The 24,873-nt window shown below is 47.9% G+C and overlaps 1 protein-coding gene across 1 annotated transcript in view; it reads left to right on the top strand.

Annotated features, from left to right (window-relative positions):
- Positions 1–20,480, top strand: part of LOC144717819 (MFS-type transporter SLC18B1-like) — a 90,371-nt gene extending 69,891 nt beyond the window's left edge. The window contains exons 11-15 of the mRNA XM_078593493.1: positions 13,308–13,403; positions 15,625–15,699; positions 16,654–16,747; positions 17,844–17,896; positions 19,883–20,480. Of these exons, the coding sequence (XP_078449619.1) occupies positions 13,308–13,403; positions 15,625–15,699; positions 16,654–16,747; positions 17,844–17,896; positions 19,883–20,069 (505 nt within the window). The 3' untranslated portion in view covers positions 20,070–20,480. The remainder of the gene's footprint in view (positions 1–13,307; positions 13,404–15,624; positions 15,700–16,653; positions 16,748–17,843; positions 17,897–19,882) is intronic.
- The last annotated feature ends 4,393 nt before the right edge of the window (positions 20,481–24,873 follow it).

The raw sequence follows: 24,873 nt of genomic DNA, 5'->3' as shown, positions 1-24,873 counted from the left end.
GCGAGCGGCATATACCGTTTGTTTACAGGTTAATTATATTGAATGCTTTTGCGAACCATTCGGCGTAGACTGTGTGTGTGAGTGCTTGGGTCAAATTTGCGGTTATGTTATTTGAATACCTGATTGCTATAGCTTAGCGAACTCCCTTCCCTGTACTTGATTGCTTGCACTCATTATAAATGCGTTTGAATGATGGTTTCTGCCTCTGACAGCGTGACCAACAGGAGCCCACGGAGAGCTCAAGCGTTTCTGTGAGAAATTATTAATTACTAGTTGTTCAGGGGCATCTGCTGCGCCACCCACAAAAGCATTTCCGGCCTTCGGCCAGGAAAAGTCACAACATTTGCACACGAACGACGCATTCACGCAAGCTCCAGATGCTCCATTTAGAAGTTTTATCTTATATTATTACATTATTCATCATAGAAAGTTAAAGTTGTGCGCTTACCAACGTAATGGGCCCGTGCGCCTCCGTCGTTCAAACCTACGCGCCGCCTGCATGAAAACGACGGGGAGTGCAGCGTTCATCACAGATAAAGTTAGGCGTTTATAAATGTAGATTTAAAATAAATAAATAGTTAACTTGATAAACTTGACCAGTTGCCCGATATGTCCAGTCACCCATCGTCAGCAGTATTTCAGAAGTATTCTGTTGTGTTTATATCAACTTGTTCTCAACCAGAATGAAGGGTGATTTAAAACTAAATTTGTAGAAGACACTGGATTGAACCTCTCAGATGAATGATCGCCTCTGTCATCTCAGCATTATGAGCCAGCCCAGCAACAATCCTACAGTATGGATAATTTAAAATAAGTTTTCCCCTTTCTGGCAATAAAACCGGTGTTAAGATCTTGACTTAAAGCTTTCGTGACTGCAGGAATTCATATTCTTTGGGTCTTTCGGTAAAGTCACGTAGATAGGTTCAAAAAATTATAAAATAAACAAAAAAACTACGACGTTTCGATCGCAACAGAAGCGATCGTCATCACCCAAAGAATAGGTATTGGGATGTTCAAACACCATCTTCACCACAAGTACTCTGCTTGGTTAATGCAGTAAACTTGATTCCTTGCAAAAGGTTTCTATTTGGTGTTCGAACATCTTAAGACCTGTTTTATGGCCAGAAAGGGAAAAACCTATTTTTATTTTTTCCTACTTTGATACTGGGAAAAAGGTCCCAACAATCCTCCAATAAATCCAATCGCGGGTGCATTTGCTATTCGAGCCGTTCTTATCGTGCAAGGCTGTCACGGAAGATTACTGTCGCTGTCTAGTCTGCAGTCGTTTCACACAAGGGGTGATGTTGCTACGCGGCTCTACCCAATTGAGTAATTTGCCAGTGATTTTTTTCAAATTTGGCAAATCTGGGCCGTGACGCGAGCACAAAATGCCTCCTCTTTTTTTCAGATAACAACACTATGGGATCTTTAAAGTCCACCGTTCAGCAGATGGCGTGTAGCATTTTTTTGGTTGATATAGGCGTCGTATTCATTAGGGCGGATGCTGGGGCCGAACCACGAACCTCTGCAACAACCAGCAAATGCACTCTCTCCGGCCATGTCACTCTAAAACTAAACTTTTTATTTTACCAGGTAAGGCCCACTGAACTCTTTTTCAGAAGCAACCGGGCCACAAATGGTAGATAAAATAAGTAGGTTATCATAGCAGTCAAATATTCTAAGCGCATGTTTCTAAATGTGGAGGGGAAAAATGGAGGACCACGGGGAGAACGTGCAAACTCCAAATATACAGGGTCGAGATCGGAACCCACAACTTCCTGTGTACCAGGCGAGATAGTTAACATCTCGCCACCGCGGCGCCCCCCTCACTGCCCCCAGCAGGAATGAAAAAGCCAGCTGAGGCAGTGCATTGAACGAGCCTCCATTATGCGAGAGAATTTGTACGATATGTGCACACGACACACAAAACACTCACGAATGGACACAAAAAGTTAGGCGCGCACTTACGCCCACACACTCATGTTCGAACACGCGCGCTCATCACGCCGATAGGCAGCACCATCAGCGCTTCCATTTTATAAAAAACAATTTAAGTCTTCAAACAAAAGTTTTTGGTAGCCGTTGCCAAAAACGTATCAGATCTGGACTATGGTATCTGTAACGTGCGGGGTGCGTTTCACGACAGCGATGGGTTTCAGGCGTTTTTGCAGTTTTCGTTAGAAACAAGCGAAGTGTCCTCGGATGAAGGAAATTGTCCTCTGGCAGAAGCACAGGCGAATGTGATAATAATTCGCGGACTTCGCACGAAGTAGCATAACATTCCCTCTGGGCTCTGTGGAGAACACGGAGGAGGAGAGGTGAGCAGGGGTCCCGGGTATACCCAGAGGAATCGACACGCGGCAGAGGAGATGTTTTGCCGAATCAAGGATGCTCAAACTCACATGCTCACCGTTACTCAAAAATTATTTCCCCCCTTTCCTCAACGACGCTCGCACGCCGGTGCAGGGTGCCGCGCGTCCAGCGGCACGTAACCGCAAGTCCACAGCGCGTGCATACTTCAACGTTACGCATCTGCCCAGGCTTCAATTTGTGCCCAGTCGTAGCCGTGGGAGCACAGGTGGGCAGGAGGGCAGCTGCTTCTCCCCCCACCCCCATCGCTCCGGTTCTCCCCACAACTTTTTGGACAGGGACTCAAGCTATGTGCCAGGCTTCGTAGGCCCCCTTGCCTACTCAACATGGTTTCTCACAGACACTTGCTCCTTGGTATTCCAAATCGTTGCCATAGTCACCTATTCAGCAATCCTCATTATGATCATCATCATAGCCGTCAGACAACGGATCACAATCGTCACGAGAGATCTGGGTTCCTGAACTGGCGGACCGCGAGCCACCCATGGCAAAGGCTCTTGAAGTGGCCCCTAGAGGTGTGGTCTTGCCTAGTTTATAGGCCTTGCCTGTGACTTTGGAGTTTGCTTGTTCTCCCCATGGTGGCGTAGATTTTCTCCGGGTCCTCCGGTGTTTCCCCTCTATATTTAGATTCAAACATGGGTTTAGAGTCTTTGGCTGGTAGAAATATCCACGTGATAAGCCACTTCGTTGAGCTGTCATTTGTGGCCAGGTCACTTCTGTAAAAGATCGAAATAGCTCAGTAAGCCTTACCTGGTAAAATGAAAATAGTCAACAGTAAAAAAGATGTCTTTCTGAGGTGTAAAGAGATACAGATAAGTGAGATTAAAGGGAGATAAACAAGAGGCAGAGATGAAGAGAGCTTTAGACAGAAGATAAAGATTGGCGAGAAGAGAGCGAGATAAACCAGATAGATGTGAAACCTGGAGCATGTGACGTCAGAGCACATGGCGCTGCGTGGCTGCCAGTAAGCACCAGTTTCATTACATCTCCCAACGGAGAATATACGTAAAGAATCTTACACTAGATCATCATAATGCACGAACATCATTTTAAAAGTGCCTTTCACACGTTATATTGCATATTACACGCACACAGCTAATGCAAATGTCTCGACAATTCTAGCTTGAAGGCTGAAATCGTGTTTAAAAAAAATATATATATATTTATAATTTCCAATGGGAGAGAATTATTCAAATGCACAAAAAAATGAGGAATGGTCCAGGATGCTTGTGAAACGGTCTTGAGACCTGGTAAGGGCTCTTGTTAAGGAATAAACAGTTGTCAAAGAGCTTTCTAGTAAAGGGATAACCGTCACACCAGTGACGATTATTTGAACAATTTTTACATAGGGGGTGAGCCATATGCGTGCTGTAAGATATGCATGGAGTAAATTGGTGTGTGTTTGGTTGCATAGTATCTGGGGCAGTGCCGGATTATCCTAGTAGCAAAAGTTGAATATGCTACGGGCCCCGCGCTAAATGCTTTCAAGCGATAAATTCCGGTTCAGTGATTCTGCGCTTGCTCTATTACTATAGTGCAATACTGCCTTGAACTTTTATGAACGACTGGGTGTTTAAGGTTAGCGATTTGTCGTATTATCTGGCTGTATAGCAAATGAAAAAATACAATTACTTTCTTATGCAAGTTAAACATCTGTGTTTTAATATTAGTGTTATTTATTTATTTAGGGCCCCTTTATAACATATGCTACAGGCCCCGCACTAGCTTAATCTGGCACTGATCTGGAGTGGTGGTGTAGTGGTTAGCGCGCTGCACTACCAACCCAGCGACCTGAGTTCGCTCACGACCAAAACCAGTGGCGAATATCTGTACCGGTCCTTGGCATCCCCGAGGTCGACTCAGCCTCAAATGAGTGGGGTGTGTAAACATCGCCACTGGGGAGTAAAACGTGGCTGGGCATGGTGCTGGTCACCGACCCCCTCGTGTGCCGTGTCGGCCTTCAAAGGTGCTCGCTAAGAGCACTTTCCCCAACAGTTTGGGAAGGCTACACGGGGGATCTTGGTGTTTGTGTGAAGAGAACCGCGCTGTTGACTGTGAGCCAGCGCCGTCGTCTCGCATGCCGCGTCAATGTTTGTGGGGGCCACGGTGGCAAGATGTGAACTACCTCGCCTGGTATGCATGAGATCGTAGATCTCTACCTTGACGCCTGCTGTATATGTGTAGTTTGCATGATCTCCCCGTGGTCGCGTACATTTTTCTCCACATTTAGAATCAACATGCGTTTAGAGTATTTGGCTGCTAAACGAAGGAACAACGTGAACATTTCATCGGCATGGCTGTCGCCTGCACAGACTGGGGATTCTCGCCACGCCGTGGCCCCATTCGTGGGGGTGCTGTTTTAAATTGTTCATCCTTCTTGGTTCCACTCGATGCTATCCACACTCCGGTCCGTTATTTCGCCTTTAAATCAATCGGCGGTCTTATGAGGTTGCAGCGGCCCTGCTGAGGGCGTTTCACGCTGTGAGCGTGGAACGCGAGCGAGCTCTCACGGTGACCTCCCGAGGTCACAAACATTCCCGGCGCCGCATGATTTCGCCGTCGATTTCTACTTCGCTGCCCACAGCGCTGTCATCAAAACGTGAGCCGTGCGTCTGCCCCAATGCGAGCCGCGCACACACCATGCGCGCACCCATGCGCGCACATCATGCGCGCACACACCATGCACACACGCCATGCGGTAATTTGGGGGTCTTGCTAGTGGGTCATGCAGGGATCACTTTATACCATGAGACTTGCACCGGCAGGCACAAATATAAAAAAATAATCACGCTTCATCACCCCTGTGTAGTTATCAATCAATGTTAGCCATGGGCAAGAATCAAACTCGGATGGCTGGGTTCATAACGCAATGATAAAACAATGGTGCCATGGTTAGTCCACTGCACTATGAACCTGGCAGTAACGTGCGGTGAGGTCAATGGTTGGGGAGGCACTGGCTAGTATCAGAGCCAGATTTACACACATATGAACCCAATAGAGGTAGCTTAAATTCACCATTCAATTGGCAGGTTGCACAATGACTATTGGTTAGGCGGCCGTATGTTTCATATTTCATATGAAACATAACACACGCATACAGGTAAGTCACGTATTCGATTCACGTTTTATAGGCGAATGCAGTTCCACTATTCATACTCATTCAACGCAAATGAAAATATATATTGCATGGTCTTACCTTTACAGTACTTGTAAATGAAGTCCATTCGCCTATCCTTCTGGACAAATATGTCAGTGACTTTGTTGTAGAAGTCCTCTTTATTCTCTTTTAGTTTTAAAAGTCTCTCCGTCTGAATAGAGATGATTGCCAGGGATGAAAGTCGTCCTTGGTCAGTCCGATTCCGACTATGTTTTGAGTCGTTTCAAAGCAGAGAACGACCTTTAAACGGACGCTGTTGTGGCTGATATAGTGAGCACCAGCTGGAGTAACTTTGTCGCCTCGGGAACCGTCTGCATCAGATCATTCTGGGCCAAAAAGCTGAGGAGTTGTCCGGGTGATTTGTATTCATTCCTCACCATTTGTGAAGTATACAATCCGATGAGGTCAGCCTTTAGTCTAACAAAGTCAAAGTACTTTGCATATTTCCATAGGCTCTACAGTTTGGTGTCATCGAAATGTTGGGACATTTAATAAAATTTCGTGCAATCAACCAAACCAAGGAAAGTTAGCTCACCAAAATGATCAAACCTAGCTTTCATTTGAACACTGATATTGTCCAGAATGTTATAAAACATTATTTTCCTCTCATCTCTGATCGGCTGTTTACTTTGGGAATTGTCTGTAAGGCCAAGTGTGACGCATTTCTGCTCGAATCGATCATAGAAACTGTCAAACTCTTGTCTCTAGCATTCCACAACTCCCATCGTGTCGCGGATTCGTGCACAGCAGAATCCAATGTCCATTACTTTATTCTGCAGCACACGAAAGAGTGCATCGGTTTCATTGAAAATGCCCTCATGCCATGATTAAGAAGCAGGTTGATGCTTTTGACAGCCAGAGATCATATCCGGCGGCCATCATCAGGGTGTCATTGTCCCAACCATCAGGATTTTCGTTCATAATTTGGAACGCAGGACGCAGATCAGATTGGTACATGCTGATCGTCTGAACTAGTCTAGAATTTGAGTTCCATCTCGTGGGCACTGTTCTTGGTAAACGTCGCTTCACAACATCGTCCAGTAGGTGGGTGCGCTTGGTCGACTTATTGAAAAACGTCGCAAGTCCCTCAACTGTTTAAAACAAAGTTTTACACTCAGGCATACATTTTGCTGAATGCGAGAGCACCAGGTTCAATTTGTGTGCATAACAATGGGTAAACGTGGCTTCAGGTACCTTTTCTTTAATCTTGGCCTGCACCCCATTAAGATCTGATGCCATCACAGAGGCTCCACCATAAGTCTGAGCTCGCAGCTTTTCAACGCAATTGTATTTCCCCAACACTCCCAGAACATAATCAGCAATAGCTGGTGCTTGTCTGTCATCACTGACATAATCAAATCCTAAGAACGCCTCCCTCACCTCACAAGTCACCTCACTTTTAGCCACATAACGCAAAATTACAGAGACCTGGGCTTTGTTCGTGACAGCCGTTGGTTGTCTCGTCTACTTCGACTGCAACAAATGGGGCTGCATTAGTCTCCTCTTTGATATAAATTCTAATTACATCACCGACTGCTTCGATTGAATCGTTCTGTATTCTGTTTGATAAGCCAGAAAACACAGTGGATGTCTCCAAATGTCTAGCTAACGTTTCATCTTTCTCAGCAAAAGCCGGTAATAGCTCCACATCGTTGCCACGATGAGAAGAGCTTGCACTCTCATCGTTACCACGAAATGCTAATTCCTGTTTGGCTAGGGAGCAGGTCGCATTAATAAGGTCTTTTAAAAATCTCACGCTTTTCCTTTACCTTAGCATTGTGGATGCTGTTATTTCATCTCCGCTGTTCATTCAAAGCCAAGTCTATCCTTGAAGCTCCAAAAGTTTTTAAAGCAATTTGGCTTTGAATGTGAGTTGTCGATTTTTCACGTTTGTTGAGGCTCCTTGGTATATAAGTCACAGAATCCCGCGTTAGTCCAAACGGTGTCGGTAGTGGAGAACAGAAGGCAGGGAAAGCAGTAAAGGCGATTCTTTGTAGCACAGCCACACAGCCAGTCGCTTCGTTGGTACCACTCCATTTGAAACGACCGTGTTATTTTTTGTCCCTTTGTTTTAAGTAGGTACTTAAGCTCATGCATTGGTCTTCCATTGTTTATCACTCCCTGTTTTGATTTGAAAGTCCAATTTTGAGAAATTTTTAAGGTTAGATATAACGTTTTCCATTATTGCAGCCGCTGGAATTTTTTTGTTAGAGCTGGCTAACGTGGAGGGAGAGCGAGCGTCAATTACGTGGGCTCAAGACACGCCCCCCTCAGTGAGGCAGATGTGATAGCTGCCTCACTGAGGGGGGCGTGTCCTCACTGAGGGGGCGTGTCCTCACTGAGGGAGGCGTGTCTTCACTGAGGGGGCGCGTCTTCACTGAGGGGGCGTGTCCTCACTGCGGGGGGCGTGTCCTCACTGATGGAGGCGTGTCTTCACTGAGGGGGGCGTGTCCTCACTGAGAGGGGCGTGTCCTCACTGAGAGGGGCGTGTCCTCACTGAGAGGGGCGTGTCCTCACTGAGGGGGCGTGTCCTCACTGAGGGGGGCGTGTCTTCACTGAGGGGGCGTGTCCTCACTGAGGGGGGCGTGTCTTCGCTGAGAGAGGCGTGTCTGACACGCCGCCCTCAGTGAGGCAGATGTGATAGCTGCCTCCCCTCGAGCTTTTTCATTGCAATTTATGACGAGACCAGCGAGCCTAAATATCTTTATACACATACGTGAAATAATATACCTGAACTATGGAAGGCGAGGACATGTAATGAAGGGGTCTACAAACATTCCATTGGTGATATACTGAGATAGTAACAGGCACGCGCTTATTGCCCGTGCTCCATACGGTTACTGAGGGGTTGAGCAATCAGAGGGGAGGCTGGGCGCGTCGCTGCCTCACCTCTCGTCTCTCCCTGTATTTGTAGCGAAGCTCCGCAAATTTGGCGATTTTGACTAGAAAAAAATATTGGAATCATATATAAATGATATTTATTTTATTATTTACTTTTCGTAACAGCTACTTTCATTGGAGTATGACAGGTGAGGCTCTGCCTCCCCTGCCTCCCCTGACCACACGTCCCTAGAACCTGGCATACCTGAGTTTAATTCCCGGCCGCAGCTGACGTCAATGGCAAATGATACCTGAACTGGTCCTGGGCAACCCCTTCACTAAGCGGTAAAGTATGGTCAAGCAACCTCCATTCCTGACAGTGTGGGGAGGCTTCCATCCAGCAGTGGATTGATAAAAGGCTGTAAATAATGATAATTATCAATCTCCCACACCGGCACATATTTATGTACATATGTACGTTGAACTTATTTCGCACCGTACACAAACAACCGTGTTAATCGGAGGTGCGAAATAATATAAATGAAATATTGTTACATTAACGTAAGGCGACATGAATCAAACTGAGTGTCCCTGTCGAGCAGCAGCTATGACGCAGCAGCTGTGAGTGTTCTGGGATTAATGCGTCTGTCAGGAAAGCGAGGCAGCACTTGTGAGATTTAGAGTTCAAGGCTGCAGTTCAGAGACATTGAAAGACAAGCTTTCCCTCTTGGGTTTAACACCTGCTGGCTCTCCCACGCATCTGGTTTCATGATCTCTGTGTGTGTGGTCATTGGCTTCCAATCCAGTCACAGATGCTGCCCAATATGTACCTGCGTTGACTGGGCCATGGGGAAAAAATATATTGGTGGTTGGAATCAACAGCTTGGCCGTCAATATTGAAGTCTTTGATCGCTCGACCGATTATACATTTTGTCACTCGATTGTTTAGATAACCTGTATGTGCGTGTTGAGCTCCTTTTGCACTATACGTCGCCAACCGTGCCAATCGGACAATAGTTGGGAAAGAAAAAGTATCATCAACGGTGTTTGCAAGTGTGTCGCTGGTTGGGAGGTGATTGACAGGTCTCATCGGGGTGGCCACCAATTTTTAAATGGACCCCAAGTAATCGGGCACAAAAATTAGTAGCCAAAATCATTCTTAGTCTAGTTATTAAATTAAAATTTAATTTTGATTCGTCGTGGTTCCAGTTATAATGGCTTTGGCCAGGTTAGGGCCCTTTTGAAAGTGTCGTATTCTGTTATGAAAATAGGTCACCCTCCACATGTCACCCATAACACAGCTACACAGACACCTGTTTGAAACATCTCTGCACTTTGTCAGCCCAAGCTTGTTTCGGCTTCTTTTGCACATATGACTGAAACACTTGAAAAAATGTAAGGGTGAAATTCGAACATGTTTACAGTCATATGCCCATCCAACATGAAATGATCCTGCAACAAACTGATTTGACTCCATGCTGTTTTGAAAAGCTGTCTAGCTGGAACTGTACTGCAGGATGCACATCTCACGATCATAAGCTTGAATTTAATAGTGGTATTTATTTGTCTATCTAGGAAAGCCTCACCGAAGACTCTTTGTTCAGGAAAATTTTGGAAAATATATCTTCTGTCACAGAAATGTTCATGTTACAAAAAATGTCTTATGTCACAGAAAATTTTTTATATCACAGAAAATCCCTCATTTTACAAGTGGAAATATACCAGAGAGTATCCAGAGAAAGCTCACGCAAAAGCCACTCCAGGACTATTTTTCACATATTTATACAGGAGCATCGTTGCTAATGTCATCGTGGCGTTCCCAATTGCTGGCCACAATCACGCACCTCTGTGATAATTACATCATGCTGGGAGTCATTCTAACGACTTTTCTTGCCCACTGTGACTGTAATCTTAACCCTGACCCCAGCCGTGACCCCGGCCCTTAGCCGCAATGGCGTCGCGAATGACGCCCGCGGGCAGCGGCTGCTCGTGGTGTCCCCGATGTGCGGTCACTCGGGGTGAGCGACCGCGGCTTTTTTGCTCGTTTGTAAGCGGTGGCGGTGTTGGTGGGGTTTTATTTTTTACATCGGTGAGAGGTGCTTAACTCTCTGGATAGTGGATTGAGCAAACGGAAGCGGTCCTATTTGTGTGTTTAAACGCCAGCGTTTCTGTCGACCCAGATTTTTGGGTGAAAAACGCGTCGCCCATCACCCAACGGTGGAGTAAATTAACGCTCTCCACGGTTTGGGTGAACACATAATGAGCTTGCGACCCCTCCCTCTCCGTCGTCCCCGCCCATGTTTACATAACCACGCCCACTCCTCCACTAGCACCGCCAACCAGATGCTGGCCCCACCTACTCCTCGTAGGTCCCGCCCAATGCACAGATAGCTCCGCCCTTTGCCTTTATCACGAGTGGAGCGTGAAACATCTAAATTTTTGTCAATTACTTTGGGTGACCAGAAACTATTTTGTTGAAACCGAGACTATCCTGGCCACATCAGGACGTTTCGTAGATGAAATAGTAAGCTGTGGATGTTTAACAATAGCATGTGTTGCTTCATATACAGGGTCACTGTGACGTCTTATCACTGATGGAGTTAACCAGCGCTGTATTTAATACCTGTGCGTTGCTGTCAGTTGCTATCTTCTGCTTGGTTTCCTGGTCTGACAATGAGCATCAATACAACTCCGAGCGCACAATGCAACTCCTAGCTGCTGGGAGTGCTTATTGATGCTCACATGCCATAGCAGGAAACCAGGTGGAAGATAGCAACAGACAGCAACGCGCAGGTGTTAAATACATGGCTGGTTAACTCCCGTCAATGAAAGGAGGTCACGGTGACCCTGTGAATGAAGCGATCACGATTCAGCGCGACTGACGGACAGGGGTCGGCACTAATAGGCGGTGGGGGTGGGGGGAAGGACACCAGGGTAAAGTGCCCCTGTTGTAATGGAGATGGATCGAGAGGTCAGTGCTGTCAGAGGCCAGAGGCCCACTGGTGGAGAGAAGAGGAGTAGCTTGCGAGGGCAGTGAGGCTGGAGTACTTTACTCCCAGGGTTGCCACTTGTCCTGATTTGTTTCCTGGAACTTGCCCTCGTTTGCAGGCGGCTGGGGAAATATCTGCAACTCTTAAAAGTTCATTTTTTTGTCAGTTGCGTAAGCCAATTAGCACGGTTGGCTACCTACGCTGACGAAAGAAGTTCAACGTACATGCAGAACAATACGAAAGAATGCTTAGATGTATTTAAATGTGCATTTCTCCTTCACTCACAGTGTCCACCTACAATTCAGCCATCCTTACTTCCGTTTCTCTCTCTCTCTAAAGAAGAAGCAGCATTTCTCAACTGTCTCGGCCTCGCTGTGCGCTGCGTTGCACCACTATCCGAGTAGTTAACCTTGCATTCAATAAACCTTGAGAGCCAGGGTGAACATCCGACTCCAAACGTATTTAATTAATAGAACGAGGTAAAACTGATAGAAAAACACAGCACAAAATACAGCATCTGTTAATACTTGAATGAAGACTGCATCATCATAACATTGTCTTAGATAACATGAAACTCAACAATAGGTCTTGGATGGACCAGGCACCTACATTAGCACTGAATAGCTATACAAGAGAATAAGCTACTGTGTTAAATAAAGACACTTTGTGTAATCACCATACTGCAGCTGAAATGTACAGCGCTGCACATAACACTGAACTGTGGATGAGATACTTCTTCATCCTTGCTCTCTAGATCGCATTAAAGTTACATGGGTACAAGTCTCACTCGACTTATTCAATTACAAGTAACATTCACAATAATGCAAGTGGCAGGCTTCGTTGTTAACTAGGCCTCATATTTTCATAACAATTTAACGACATTATAAAGCTATTTACAGCATTATAACGGCAATGCTAACATAACAGCATTCCCAGTATTATAAGAACATCAACAAACTTACAGACAATGCTTCTTAAAGCCCCACAATGAACAGATGCACGTGTCTTCACTGAGATGCTATTTGTGCCTCCATTTTGTACTCTGTGTAATGGCTGACATCCAGCCTCATGGCTTAGAGGACCTTAAATCGTAACGTCCTGGTCACGTGACCAAACTCAACACCATGCCATGGGGCAGAACACCAACACTTTTAACATATACCACTGCTTTAATCGGGGCTTAATTTCTCAACGACCATTTTCCAGGTTGCAGGTAGACAGGAGTAGGTCGCAAGTTACAAATATAAGCCGCAGCCTTGGCGAGAGGTATTTTACTGGATGTGGTGTGCCTGGGTGTGATCATGTTTCCTGCTAGTCGAACGGTCAGACTCGGCTGAAATGAGGCCCTGGTTATAACAACTCAGAACGCCGTTGTATTTTACGCGCTCAATTAATGCAAATCCTATACTTTTTTTTCTGACACCCCCCCCTACAACTCGCCCTAGAGTCACGCAGATGTGCGCCCTGGTAGAGAGGGCAAAATGGCCAGCCGCGTAAATGTTTTTTTGTTCGTGGTACTTCCACATTCAAAGCGACGCAATGGCATACGGTTGCAGGTACCCTGGGTTGGAAATCTATTCGGTCCTTCTGAAATGTTGACCCGGTTGTGCCACTGACGTCGCGTGTGGCGGCCGCGCTCTCTCTCGTCGTGGGCAATCACACAATCACTCCTGCGGGTGATACTGCAAGGGGAAGTACCGCACCGCCGATCGGCACGGTTGGCTACGTACGGTGCGAAATAAGTTGAACATACAGAACAATACAAAAATGCTCACGTAAAAAAAAACATTTACGTGCATTTTTCCTCCACTCAGTGTTCACTGACAAGTCAGCCATCCTTTCTCCCGTCTCCCTCTCCCTGAAGAAGAGGCAGCATTTTCCAACACATTTGCTTATCACATATATTACTGTTTTACATACAAACTGGTGCGTGTGTGTTGCGTGTGCGCGTGTGTGTGTGTGGCGTGCAGCCAGGTGTGGCTGCTGGTTCTGGTTCTGGTCATCATGGGCATCTGCCTGGGGAGCACCCTGGTCCCGGCTTACTCCATCATCCTGGAATCGGCACAGTTAAGCGCTCCGCTCTCTCGCCTCCCAATCTTGCCACGTCTGCGCCACCCCCTTCCCCCCTCCACAGCGTCTCGGGCTGCGTGGCCTCCCCTGTACCCCCCATCCCACCCCCTTCCATTTGTGAGCGGATCCCCCTCCGTGCCAAGCGAATGGTGCCGGCTGCGTCACGCGGCGTCCGCCCCCGGTGTTCGTTGAACTTACAGTGGGTCACCGTGGCCCGATAGGCGAAGCGACGAGCGACCTCAATGGAACGCGTCTCTCTGCTACGGAGACGGGGAGCTGTTGCCCAAATTGTTGCCTAATGAGGGCAGCAATATTGATGTGTGCGTCATGAGTTTTTTTGTTGTTTGTGTTTCTGCCAATGCCATATAATGAGAAGGCTCGATTAAAACGCAGCTTTCCGAAACACATTCGCATTTAGACAGCACCTGTTTTCAATCCACTGCTGGATGAATGCCTCTCCTCATGCCGGTACATTGTTCTGTGAGAATTATTCGACCATATTTCTCCATCCTGGTCAGTGCAGGCTTTTGATGGTGGCAGGTGGGGGGGGGGGGGGTCAGCTGGTGGGGGGGGGGGGGACATCGACATGGAAACGTAGAAGATCAGTACAACGCTAAGTTTATTGTTATACACTGCCGTCCGTGTGATTGCCCGAGCGTAGGCCCGCGGCCCCATCGCACCCGGCCTGTGCGATTTGGGCGCCCATCCAAGCACTGTGTAGGCTCAACCCTGCTTAGCGTGTCCCACATCTGACGAGATCGGATGCACGCAGTGTGAAGAGCATTGTAGTACATAATAAGTAGTGCCTCTTGGCACTTATTTCAAAACTCGAATCTCGGCGCATTGCAGATGCGACCTAAATATTGTATATTTTGATATAATCTAACGTATGCGGAAAATTCTTCCAAGTACATGCAGCGAACACAGCACGAGGCCAGCGCACGTGGGACGTGCAGATATTCTTAAAGATCTTCACGCCGCCTTGTCAGCACACATACGCTTAAAAAGTCAGAGTATGATTTAGTTAAATATATGTGTGGATATCCACAGTGTACCCTGGATAGAAACGAACGTTACGCCGGCAGACCTCACCCAACCATTTAATGGGAGTGTGCACATTAGATACTGCACACCGTACAACACACAGACAAGTCACACCAGTGCGATTGTGGCCATGCAACCGGAACTATGGACCATATGGTACACCCATAGAGAGACACAGAGACTTGTAGAGATGCAAAGAGACCGATAGAGATACATAGAGACCCATACACACTCTTAGGGATACATAGAGACCCAGAGATTTCCATAGAGACCCATAGAGATACATGGAGACTCAAAGATATACTGAAGAGACCCATAGACTCTACATGCGCTCATAGAGACACATTAAAAAGAAGCCAGAGTGCAATTGTGTCCATAGAACCGAAACTATTGACCATTCATTGAACATAATTAAACAGCACCTGTGTAAATGTCAAGATGTGCAGACCGTCATCATGTCTTAAATGACGGCACATTTAAAATTTACTCACGTGGCGCTGTGTCCCGGGTGGACACAGCGTATATCTACGAGATTAAAAATCAAGTTGAAACTACATTTATCAGTGCTGTAGTTCTGTGACTGCAGCGGTGTTAAACGGCACGGCGCCTGAAGAGCCATCGTGAGCCCACTTTGAAAACGAAAATGCAGAGGTGGCTGGGGGATCTGAGACGCTGAGATCGTGGGTCCGCGTCTTTGTTTCGGCCACCTGTGATTAAACCGGGTTCTCAGGTCACGTGAGTTGATGCTCACAGAACTGGCAGAACAATTCTGTTCATGAAATTTTGGTGAGTGTGCAAGTGGCTACGCGGAGGGGAGATGCTCACAACAAACCCATCACGTTAAATTTGGTTCTGCCCCCTTAATTTGGCTTAATTCCAGCTCCTTGATTAGTACGCTTATTCGTTTGTCTGTCACGTGACGAACATGACTCCCCGCGGCACAGTGGGTGGATCAGAGGTCACTGGAATGCGATCTCGGAGGTAGCTCTGTGTTATCCACTTTCCACGGGCCATTCTGTCGCGTGAAGGGTCCACACGCCGGACGGCCTGAAACACGCGGCCTCGGCGCGAAATGACAAGACAAGGTCCCTTCCTGAGCGGCTCGGAAGTTTCATGACGCGACTCGCGACGTTTTGCGCGTCTGATGCGAGTCCCCCCGCGTTGTCTCTGCAGCCAGGTGGGGTTTGCTGACAATGCGGCGACGCTCGGGCTGGTGTCAGGACTCTTCACCTCCATGTGGTGTCTGGGGTAACGTAATGTCGCTCCTGCCTGCTTGCCTCCCCGTGTGGTGTCTGGGGTAACGTAATGTCGCTCCTGCCTGCTTGCCTCCCCGGCACCCCCCCCCCCACCGCCCCCCATCGTAAAGAACGGTCCTCGCACAATAACGGCGTCGTACCGCGATTTACAGCTCAATATCGTTGCTCACGGTGCCTCCTAAAGGTCACGTAACGGCGCGTTTGGCGTCCGCGCTATTCCCACGTGGTGCCGTCGCTAATTTGGATTGGGGCGGTCGTTGGCACGTGGTGTCTGAGTGATAGTTGTCTCAAGACCGAATGTTTTTTTTCGGGAGAGGATGGGATTGCACCCCTGAATCGGCGGGAACTGTTTGCGGAACTTCTTTCGCACCGTACGTGGCCAACCGCGGCTCATCTGTTTCGGCCACACATTCTCGGCGAGTGTGCGTGTGGCTGAGCGGGAGCAAATGCTCTGAGCAGTCGCAGACGCGGTTCGGTGGTTGCTGAAGCTCGGCGAGTTGGCGCAGTGGAGGGGTGGAGGAAGTGAATCACCTTGCTCTGTTAATGGAAATATCTGGGTCTGTCACGTGATTTTGTGCCATCACGACTTCATATGGGTGTGAGTGCACCTATTCAGCACAAGAGCATTGACAATGGGATGACTGCTCTATGCGAATGGTGGTTGTTGATGTATGTGTGATTGTACATTTGTGGGAAGCCCAGAGACCCGGGGTTCGATTCCCGCTCACGCCCAACACCGGTGACGATTATCTAAACGGTACTGGGCCTCTCCTAGGTCTACTCCGTCTCAAATGAGTACCTGGTGCGATGTGTAAACGTTGCCACTGGGGAGACAAAGGCTGCCGGGCGTTGTTCTGGCCTTCGTAGGTGCTGCTCGCTAACAGCACTTGCCCCACACAGTCTGTGAAGACTACACGGGGAATCTTTGTCCTTGTGCGCGCTGCAGGGAGTGCGTGGGGCCCGTGTTCGGAGGGCTCATCCTGCGGGTGCTGCCCTTTGCATGGGCCGCCTCGGTGCAGGGCGGCATCCTCTTCGTCGTGGTGCGAACCTCCCCCCCACCCACCCAGGGGGGGCCCCCCGCTCACCCCCCCTCCCTACCCCGCTCACACCCCCTCAGTGGGCCCCCGCTCACACCCTCCCACCCCACTCGCACCCTCCTCCCTTCTCAAGGGCCCCACCCACTCAGAATCCCCCGGTGAGCCCCCCACTGACACCCCGCTCCGAGGGGGGGCCCGTTCACATCCCACCCCCGCTCACACCCCCCGGGGGAAGAGGGGGGGGGGCTGTGTTGCCCCCCGGACTGAAGCTCGTCACGGCGCAGGGTAGTGAAGAGAATCGTCGCCGGAACGATTTGGCTCCCGCTCACGATTATACCAGACAGGTGGCACTTTGTATTGACACAATTCTATAATGATTGTCACAATAATACGATGCTCATAATAATAATAATACCTAGAGTAGAAATGCGGCTGCATCTAAAGATGCTGTACAGAAATGCAGGAGGTCCGCTGTGGGGAAGAAGCCATGAAATCGGCCCGCATGCATTTGGACGGTGAACTGAATTGCCACGGAGGCTTTAATGACCAATATTATCAATGAAGGATCGCGTAAATATCAATGTGTCGTTAAACCCGCAACCACCTAACTCAGCCACTTAGTAAGGTTTATCACGTAAACAAAACATGCCAATTAGTTACTACTTCAGCACACCGGTGTGTTGGAAAGTAAATTCACAACATTTACAATTCGAGTACGACGTTTTGCCAGTAATTACAACCAGCTTCATCAGGGGATGGCCATAGTGTATCCTGCTGGGCGGACAGAAAGTTTTTGTTTGCGTAACGAATTCAATTGCCGCACCAGGAGATCAAATCAGCGCGACCTCTGTATTGTATGGGCAGGCTGGTTTAGCGACACGTTTATATTTCTGTGATCCTAACCCCCCCAAAAAACACGATTATTATTTAATGCCACACCGTGAGAGATGATAACGAATTGAGGTGGAGGGGGGCCAGGGGGGGGGGGCAAGCTTAATTTAGCAGTGGATAGATTCACGGTTGCTGCTGCTGATGATGTTGTCGTGGGTATCATGTGAACGCATGTGTGTGTGTGGTGTGAAACTCTTTTCTTTTGCAGGCTGTGGTTATGCTTATTTTCAGCCTGAGAAGCTACTGCTCCACAGATGAAAGGTATTCATGCGCCGAACCAATTTGCTAAGTTTATTAACTGGACTGCTTCTGAAGTGGCATCTGAATATGGCCAACATATTAAACTTCATCGTATATATATATATATTTTTTTTCTACAATAACATTTTCGCTCAAAGGAAATTTAATTTGAAATATCCTCCTTCAAAATAGAGCCCATGCAACGATTTCAGCCCTGAAGCTAATTCCAAAATATTCCAACCGTCGGTGTCTTGTTATAAACGCAGCTGTGTCTGCTTGAGATGAGTCAGGCCCTTTGAGGTTCATCAACGTAATCCTCCATCACTTTCACCCACACTCCTGGAGGCCGGTGTGTGCGTGTGTGTGTTTAATAACCTTTTCGATGTAACACACACAACAGCATTTCCCACAAATGCAGCCCTGACATAGCGAAGGGGATACCTGTACAATGTTCCCACATCTGTGCACCCTGCCTTCACTGAAACGCGCTGACTAACTCTGTGAAGTATGCACGTAAGTTGAATTTCTTTTGCACCGTATGTAAAAGAAGTTCAGCATACATACATCGCCTCGCTGATCAGTGCGGGTCGGTGAAGGCAGGGTGCATAGTTGTGGGAACATAGTTTAGGAATTCCCACCCCCCCCCCCCCACTATATGTCAGGGGTGAGTGGGTAAAATTAGCAGAGGATGACGTTGATGAACCTCCACGACGACCTCCACGGGGCGAGAAGGCTCCCAACTGGCAGTGGACCGACGAAAGGGCTGTCGGCGTACAACGGTGGTGATGATGATGATGATGACGATGATCATTCTTTCTATGGCTGATAGTGGTGTGGATCAACAGCTGTACAGGGATACTTCGCTTAGCGCTCAAGATGCGTTCCTGGTGATATGAAGGGGGTCATTATATAATTATATATATGGGGATGCGTATATGAGGGCTTCATTGGCGTATCGGTAATACCACTAATAATATAAAGATAATTTAACAAGTAAAAACATATATAATATCAATAAGTATTATGTACTGTACTCACAAGTGCATTCTACTTTACTCCTACAATGTAGTGGTGGAAGACGAGGTTAGGGACGAGATTGCGTGAGCTGCTGTGCTCCCAATCCGGGTCTTAGTGATGCCCTCAGTCTACATTTCTGTGGTGAGGTTTCTTTTAAGTGGAGCCAGAGTGAGACTCTATCCTGGTCTCGCGATTCCTTACCTGGCTAAACAAACGCATTGTAATAATATTGGGGGAAAAAACTTAAAATGTGGATTAAAAAAAATGTAATCGCTACCATGAATCGTGATAACCGAAATAGGGGGGATGGGGTTTGGTTGGCTCACAGCTTGCATTACTCGTTGGATGAGTGAATGATGGGTCGAGGTTTCCTCAGCCAGCACTGCTGTATATTCTCACTTAAAAGCACTTTGGCTACGTACGGTGCGAAAGATGTTCAACAAACATTTTAGATAATTAGATTTCATGTTTTTTTTCTCCAGGACAAAGAGCGCCATCACAAATTAGCGTTCTACGGGATATGCGCTAAGCGAGGTCTGCCTGTAAATTTGCATTCAGGTGGTTGAGCCAGACGACTGCGTCGTCAAGAGTCGTGGAGTGGTGTGATCACGCCTCCTCCTTCGTAATTGTGAATCAGGCGTTGACTTGTTAGACGTTCAACGGTTCTGTTCTGAGTGGTGACCACAATCGCCGCACACTGCCGGTTAATTTTTTATTTTCCATAATTAAGATCAATATTACGATGATAATAACAACGATTATGATTGTTAACCACTAAGTTGTACGTATGTATGTTGAACTTCTTTCGAATTGTACGGAGACAACCGTGCTAAACACAAAAAGCAGTTCTAAAGAAATGAGTTTTCAACCTAAATGAAAAAGTACATAGCTCCGGTGGCATTCTAATATCGGGAGGAAGAGCGTTCCAGACGGCCGCAGAAGGGCATCTGAAAGCGCACGATGCGAACTTGCTGGCGTTGTCATCCACAGGGAGCGGCAGGAAGTCTCCGAGCCGGAGGAGTGCACGATCATATCTCCGGACACCATTTGCTATGGGTCGACGAGACACCTCGTGGTCCCCGCCATCAACGATGCCAAGCTTCACGTCGATTTCTCCTCGGGCCTCAGCCCACTCGCCGAATCGTTGGCCGAGAGTGTTGCACGGACGCCCGCGTAAACACGGACACCCACGCTGCGTTGATGGAACAATGAGAATAAATGAGAAGCTGATTTTTCTTGGTGTCACCAGTTGATTTGCATACACACATACATGTATGTTGAACTTCTTTCGCACTGTACGTAGCCAACCGTGCTAATCGGAGGTGCGACAGATCAGTATGCATCAGCGATCTGTCATTATTTCACCATTATCGATAAATACACAGGAGGCTAACCTTCAAGGAATCTCGGATAATGAATTGTTAATGAGTCATGGATGGTCGTCCACCACTGCATATCTAACAGTAGTCATGAATAATAAGTTATACTGTGTGTACATAAAAAACATTGCTCTGTAACTTTTGTTGCCTTGCGTTGTGGCATGCAAATGTAATGTTAAGGGATGACAAGTAAAACTCTCTGGAACATTTCAATTTGTCTGGCAATTGTAACGCACATCAAACCACGATGGCTCGTATTTGTCTCCAGACATAGCCGTGGCTGGACGCTGGCCGTGGCCTGCACCACCCATCGCCCTGATCATCACCACCCGGTGGGGTTGGGGTGGGGAAAAAATGGGAGTTGCTGAACTTTAACCTCCCCTGGACGCAGAGGCCACCTTGCACCATGCTAACCTGTGCTGCAGACATCAGAGCCCAGCTGCATTGCAAACATCTCCTTGACACTGAGATAGGAAACTGTAAGAAAAAGTTTCACCCATGCTGGCTCAAGCAACCGATCACAGTTGTTGGCGTACGTCCCTGTCAAAGCTTCTGACCAACGTTTCTTTTAAACGGGCATAAATTTGGCCCATGACCAAAATAGCTCAAAATGCACTGATCTGATCAATGTTGTGTGCCATGCCCTTCCAAAGGTTCACAACGTGGCCCGTGGTCTGGTCCACATCGCTAAGGTCACGTGCCGCCGAGTCTCCGCTTGGATCGGTGGTGACGGAATCCACCACGGATGCTGCGGGTCATTCGTATCGGGGTGCGCCCTTGTTTTTGACATTGGTCTTATCCAGCGGGGGTGGGAGCCACGGTTGGATCGGTGATGACATTTAATGGAGACGTGGCTGTTTATGCCAAAGTTGTCGCTGTTGTTCTTTTGGCGTCAAAACTCTGAACGTTCGGGCCCTTTCGCCATATTCCAGAAGGGGTGGCCTCAATGTATTGGTGAGAATCAATTTGCCATTGCCCTCCAGTGAGTGTCGACGATGCGTTCTGTCATAGCCAGGATACCATGGAGCAGGCCTCTGCGGTGGATTCCGAGCCGCTGAATTTGCGATGAACGCCGACTCCTACGCGTGAAGACCAGGCACCGTTTCGCCGACGCAACCTCTGGCCTGACAGCGATACACAATGCAAACATCTGAGCGCAGCAGTGTTCCACATTGCTTATCAAGTCACCTGGGGTCGAATGAGCGATGGACAGCGCCCGACACTGTTGCCTGCACCGATCCAGTCTTGGAAGTTCCTCATTACTCTGGCAGGAATGGGCTCGTCTCTACCGGACAACTATCGTTTGACGTTCCACTAAGTGGTTCTCACCGGGTGATTGGTTTTGTTTACAGTTTGAAAGCCACGATTAATGAATTGACCTCCTGTGGTTTTTGTTTTGAATGCGGTGACTCCTCCACCGGCCTCACAGTGTTTAGGCATTTGCCGCGTGACGAACGTTCTGTAGCTCTTTGCACGTGTGTCTTTCACAGCATCCTAGCTTATTTTTTTGCCACGAATCCCCTGTAGCTTGCAGCCGAAATCAGTACAACCAATTTAATGGTAACTTCACAATTTATTCACGGGCAATTTTCATATTTTGCCATTTCGGCTGACATCAGCGCTACGTAATTATTTGGCCGCTGTAGCGGGAATAAATCGAATTGTCAATGGAATGCCGACCGGCTTGCTAAGGGAGCAGCACCCTGACCACAAAGCCACGCTGCCACCCACATTCATTTGGGATTGCGCATCACGACAACTGGGCAGGGTCCTCCGGTGAGGCTTTCATTGGTAAACCAGCGTCATAATAATAATGATTCACAGTATGTCCTGAAAGTAGCGTAAGTGGATTACTGTGCCCTGTCTAAAATGGGATTTTTTCTGGGGACCCCGGGAAAGTAAGGTAATAACTCTACTCAGTTGAAATGCTTATTGTGATACTAAACTCCATTGGCCCTCTGTTTAACACGTAGGCTTTCGCGACCAATATTATTCATAATAACACATTTATAAATAATGCAATCCATTGGCCCTGTAAATATCTTGAACAAAACTGAATATAAGTGATGGTGAAAGGGAACGGAGCGGTGTGTGCACGTTAACCAACAGCATGGATCACACACACGGATACTGGCAAAGAGTACGGAACCAAATCTGAAAAGAGCACGGACACATCACTGGACGGGATGGTGCCCAACGGATGGGACCTAGGGCGTAAAGGGAAGACGTCGGAGGAGAGAACGCGCCCGTGAGGGTGACCAGCGCAGAGGTGGATCATCATCAGCTCGAGGGACGAGTGAGACGGATCATGGCATCGGCGCAAGACCGTGGGAGATGGCGGCAGTGTGGGGGAGGCCTCTGCCCAGTAGCGGATCGTCAATACCTAGTAACGATAAAGATGTTGGTACAGTGCCGTCAAAGTTTTAAGTGACACCTGCAAGTGAAGTATTTAGTTTGGGACCATGGACGAAAAATATTACATTAGCCGCGACTGCCAAGTCGGCAGCAGCCACACATCCTTGCAGTTTGCTGCAACTGCTTTCTTGATGCACAGCATCGAAAACGCACCGCTGGCCTTAAATGCAAGACCCTGCATGTGCTTGAGTTCCATGGCAGTGAGCTGACGATAGATCAGCAGTTCACATGCCCCCCGTTTTTTTTATTCTTTCGCCGAGTTACGACGAGATGGGGCGAACACAATCTTTTCCAACTCGCAGGGATTTCCAGGAATTAACGGAACATTCTCCCTAGACCTCGCGAAGTGGAATGGTGTTGATGGTGGCGAGCGGCGTAAACACCTGGAGAGGTCTCGCTGCCAGCATTCATCGACCATCATCGGCCGATAAAGCGAACGCGGATTCAACTCTTCACGTGCCACCTTTGGTTAATGGAGTCCATTGAGGGCGATCACGCGGTTAAGAAAAGCGATGCTGATTTACTTTGTGTCTCCCCATTGATGCCGCCGTGCCGCGTTGATGTGTACGGTTTATTTTGGACCGAGCCGACGCTTGAGGATAGCGTTGCACGGGCGTGGGGGCTTTGGAATGGTGATGCATAGTTGCGGCACACCGCGCCAGGGTCACAATGCAAGCTATTAGCGAGCGCCGACGGCCACATCCGTCACCGCGGGGTTGTTTCCGTAACAGGGCGAGTTTATTATGGCCATTTACAAGGAGACAATGCTTCCAGTGGCAGTCACTGGCAGTATTTCATTAAGAGACCGTATTGTGATGAGAGCATTAACTCACTCGCGCCTCCCCCCGCCCCCCACCGAGGAAAGCAACTATGGAAGTTGGGGTATCTGGCAGCGTGATGTGACGCATCAGGGTCCAGTCGACCAACATGGAGTGGGGGGGGGCATAAATGTTAGAATAAAAAAAATTGAACAATCATAATATAGTTATAGCCTACACATGATTGTATACGGGTAAAACAAAAACATCTGTAGCTATTTCAGTAAACGTGAGTCGGGAGAAAGGAGGCGGTGGGGGGGGGGCTACAGTCGTAACCGGCATTGCCACCGCCACCCTCCCAGGTCATGAATCTGCGGGCAGAGCGGCGTCCCCTCAGCGGCGTGTGGCTGTTTCTTGTTGTTGTTGGTGGTGGTTGCGCACTTATCCAAATGATCGTTTGTGTCACCGCGAGGAATCTCCGGCGAGGCGGAATTGAATTCCCTTCTTACGATATACGGGGCGGGGGGCGGGGGGGTCATTGAGCTGAACCTTATGGTGGGACCCCGGGGTCCCGAATAAAAGGAAGTAAAAAGCGTAATTAATTAATTTATTTTTTGCGAATCCGTCCCACCGCGCACATAAACGCAGCGACCCACCAGAAATCAATCCTCTTGTTCTTCACCAAGCACCCGTCGTTGCCAAAATTGCCATAGTCATGAACAAAACTTTTAAACTTTGATTAGCGCATAGTGTAGAGTTCGTCGAGAGGAATAGATTGCCGTGTCGTTCGCCTTTAACAGACATAAAATGACGTCGCAACGCAGTTTATGCGAGAGCCGGGGGCTTATGGGACCCCGGGTCCCTCCACAAGGTTCAATTTTTGCGGGGTGCAACCTGCGTCGAATTGCAAGAGGTGGCGGCAGATCGGGGAGGAGATATTCAGCCGGCAGCTAACTCACCATGGCTGACGATGATGGTGATGGTGATGATTGACGATGGCACCTGCATTGCAGCGGAAGAGGAAGTAGAGAAAGTAAAGTTGTATATATGCGCTGACGTTTAATGCTCATACCCTCGTATGCGTGATTGTTCTCAATCGATCTCCTAGTAATTCTGACCGTTTACCCTAGTTCTCTATATTTTCCTGCTTTCCATATATGGCGCGTTGTGATCTACGGATGAAATGCGCCTTAGAAATGTAAATGAAGATGATGATAATAAGAACATTCAGTATTGATTTGTAAGTATGTTTATCTTCTTTTGAACCCTACGCAGCGACCCGTGCCAATCTGTGGTGCGGGAAGGTCTCGAGACTGATTAAATCTTACGTGGGTACAGCCTGCATGTCGCAGTCATAGAATCACGCATCAGGATGGAACGTCATTACTTTCTTTATTGGACATGTTTTAAAGCAAAACAATAAACCCTT

The sequence above is a fragment of the Lampetra planeri genome, chromosome 4 (genome assembly GCF_965212315.1).
Source record: "Lampetra planeri chromosome 4, kcLamPlan1.2.h2, whole genome shotgun sequence".
NCBI lineage: Eukaryota > Metazoa > Chordata > Hyperoartia > Petromyzontiformes > Petromyzontidae > Lampetra > Lampetra planeri.
The sequence above is the reverse complement of the archived record's forward strand: the minus strand, read 5'-3'. Positions and strand labels throughout refer to the sequence as shown.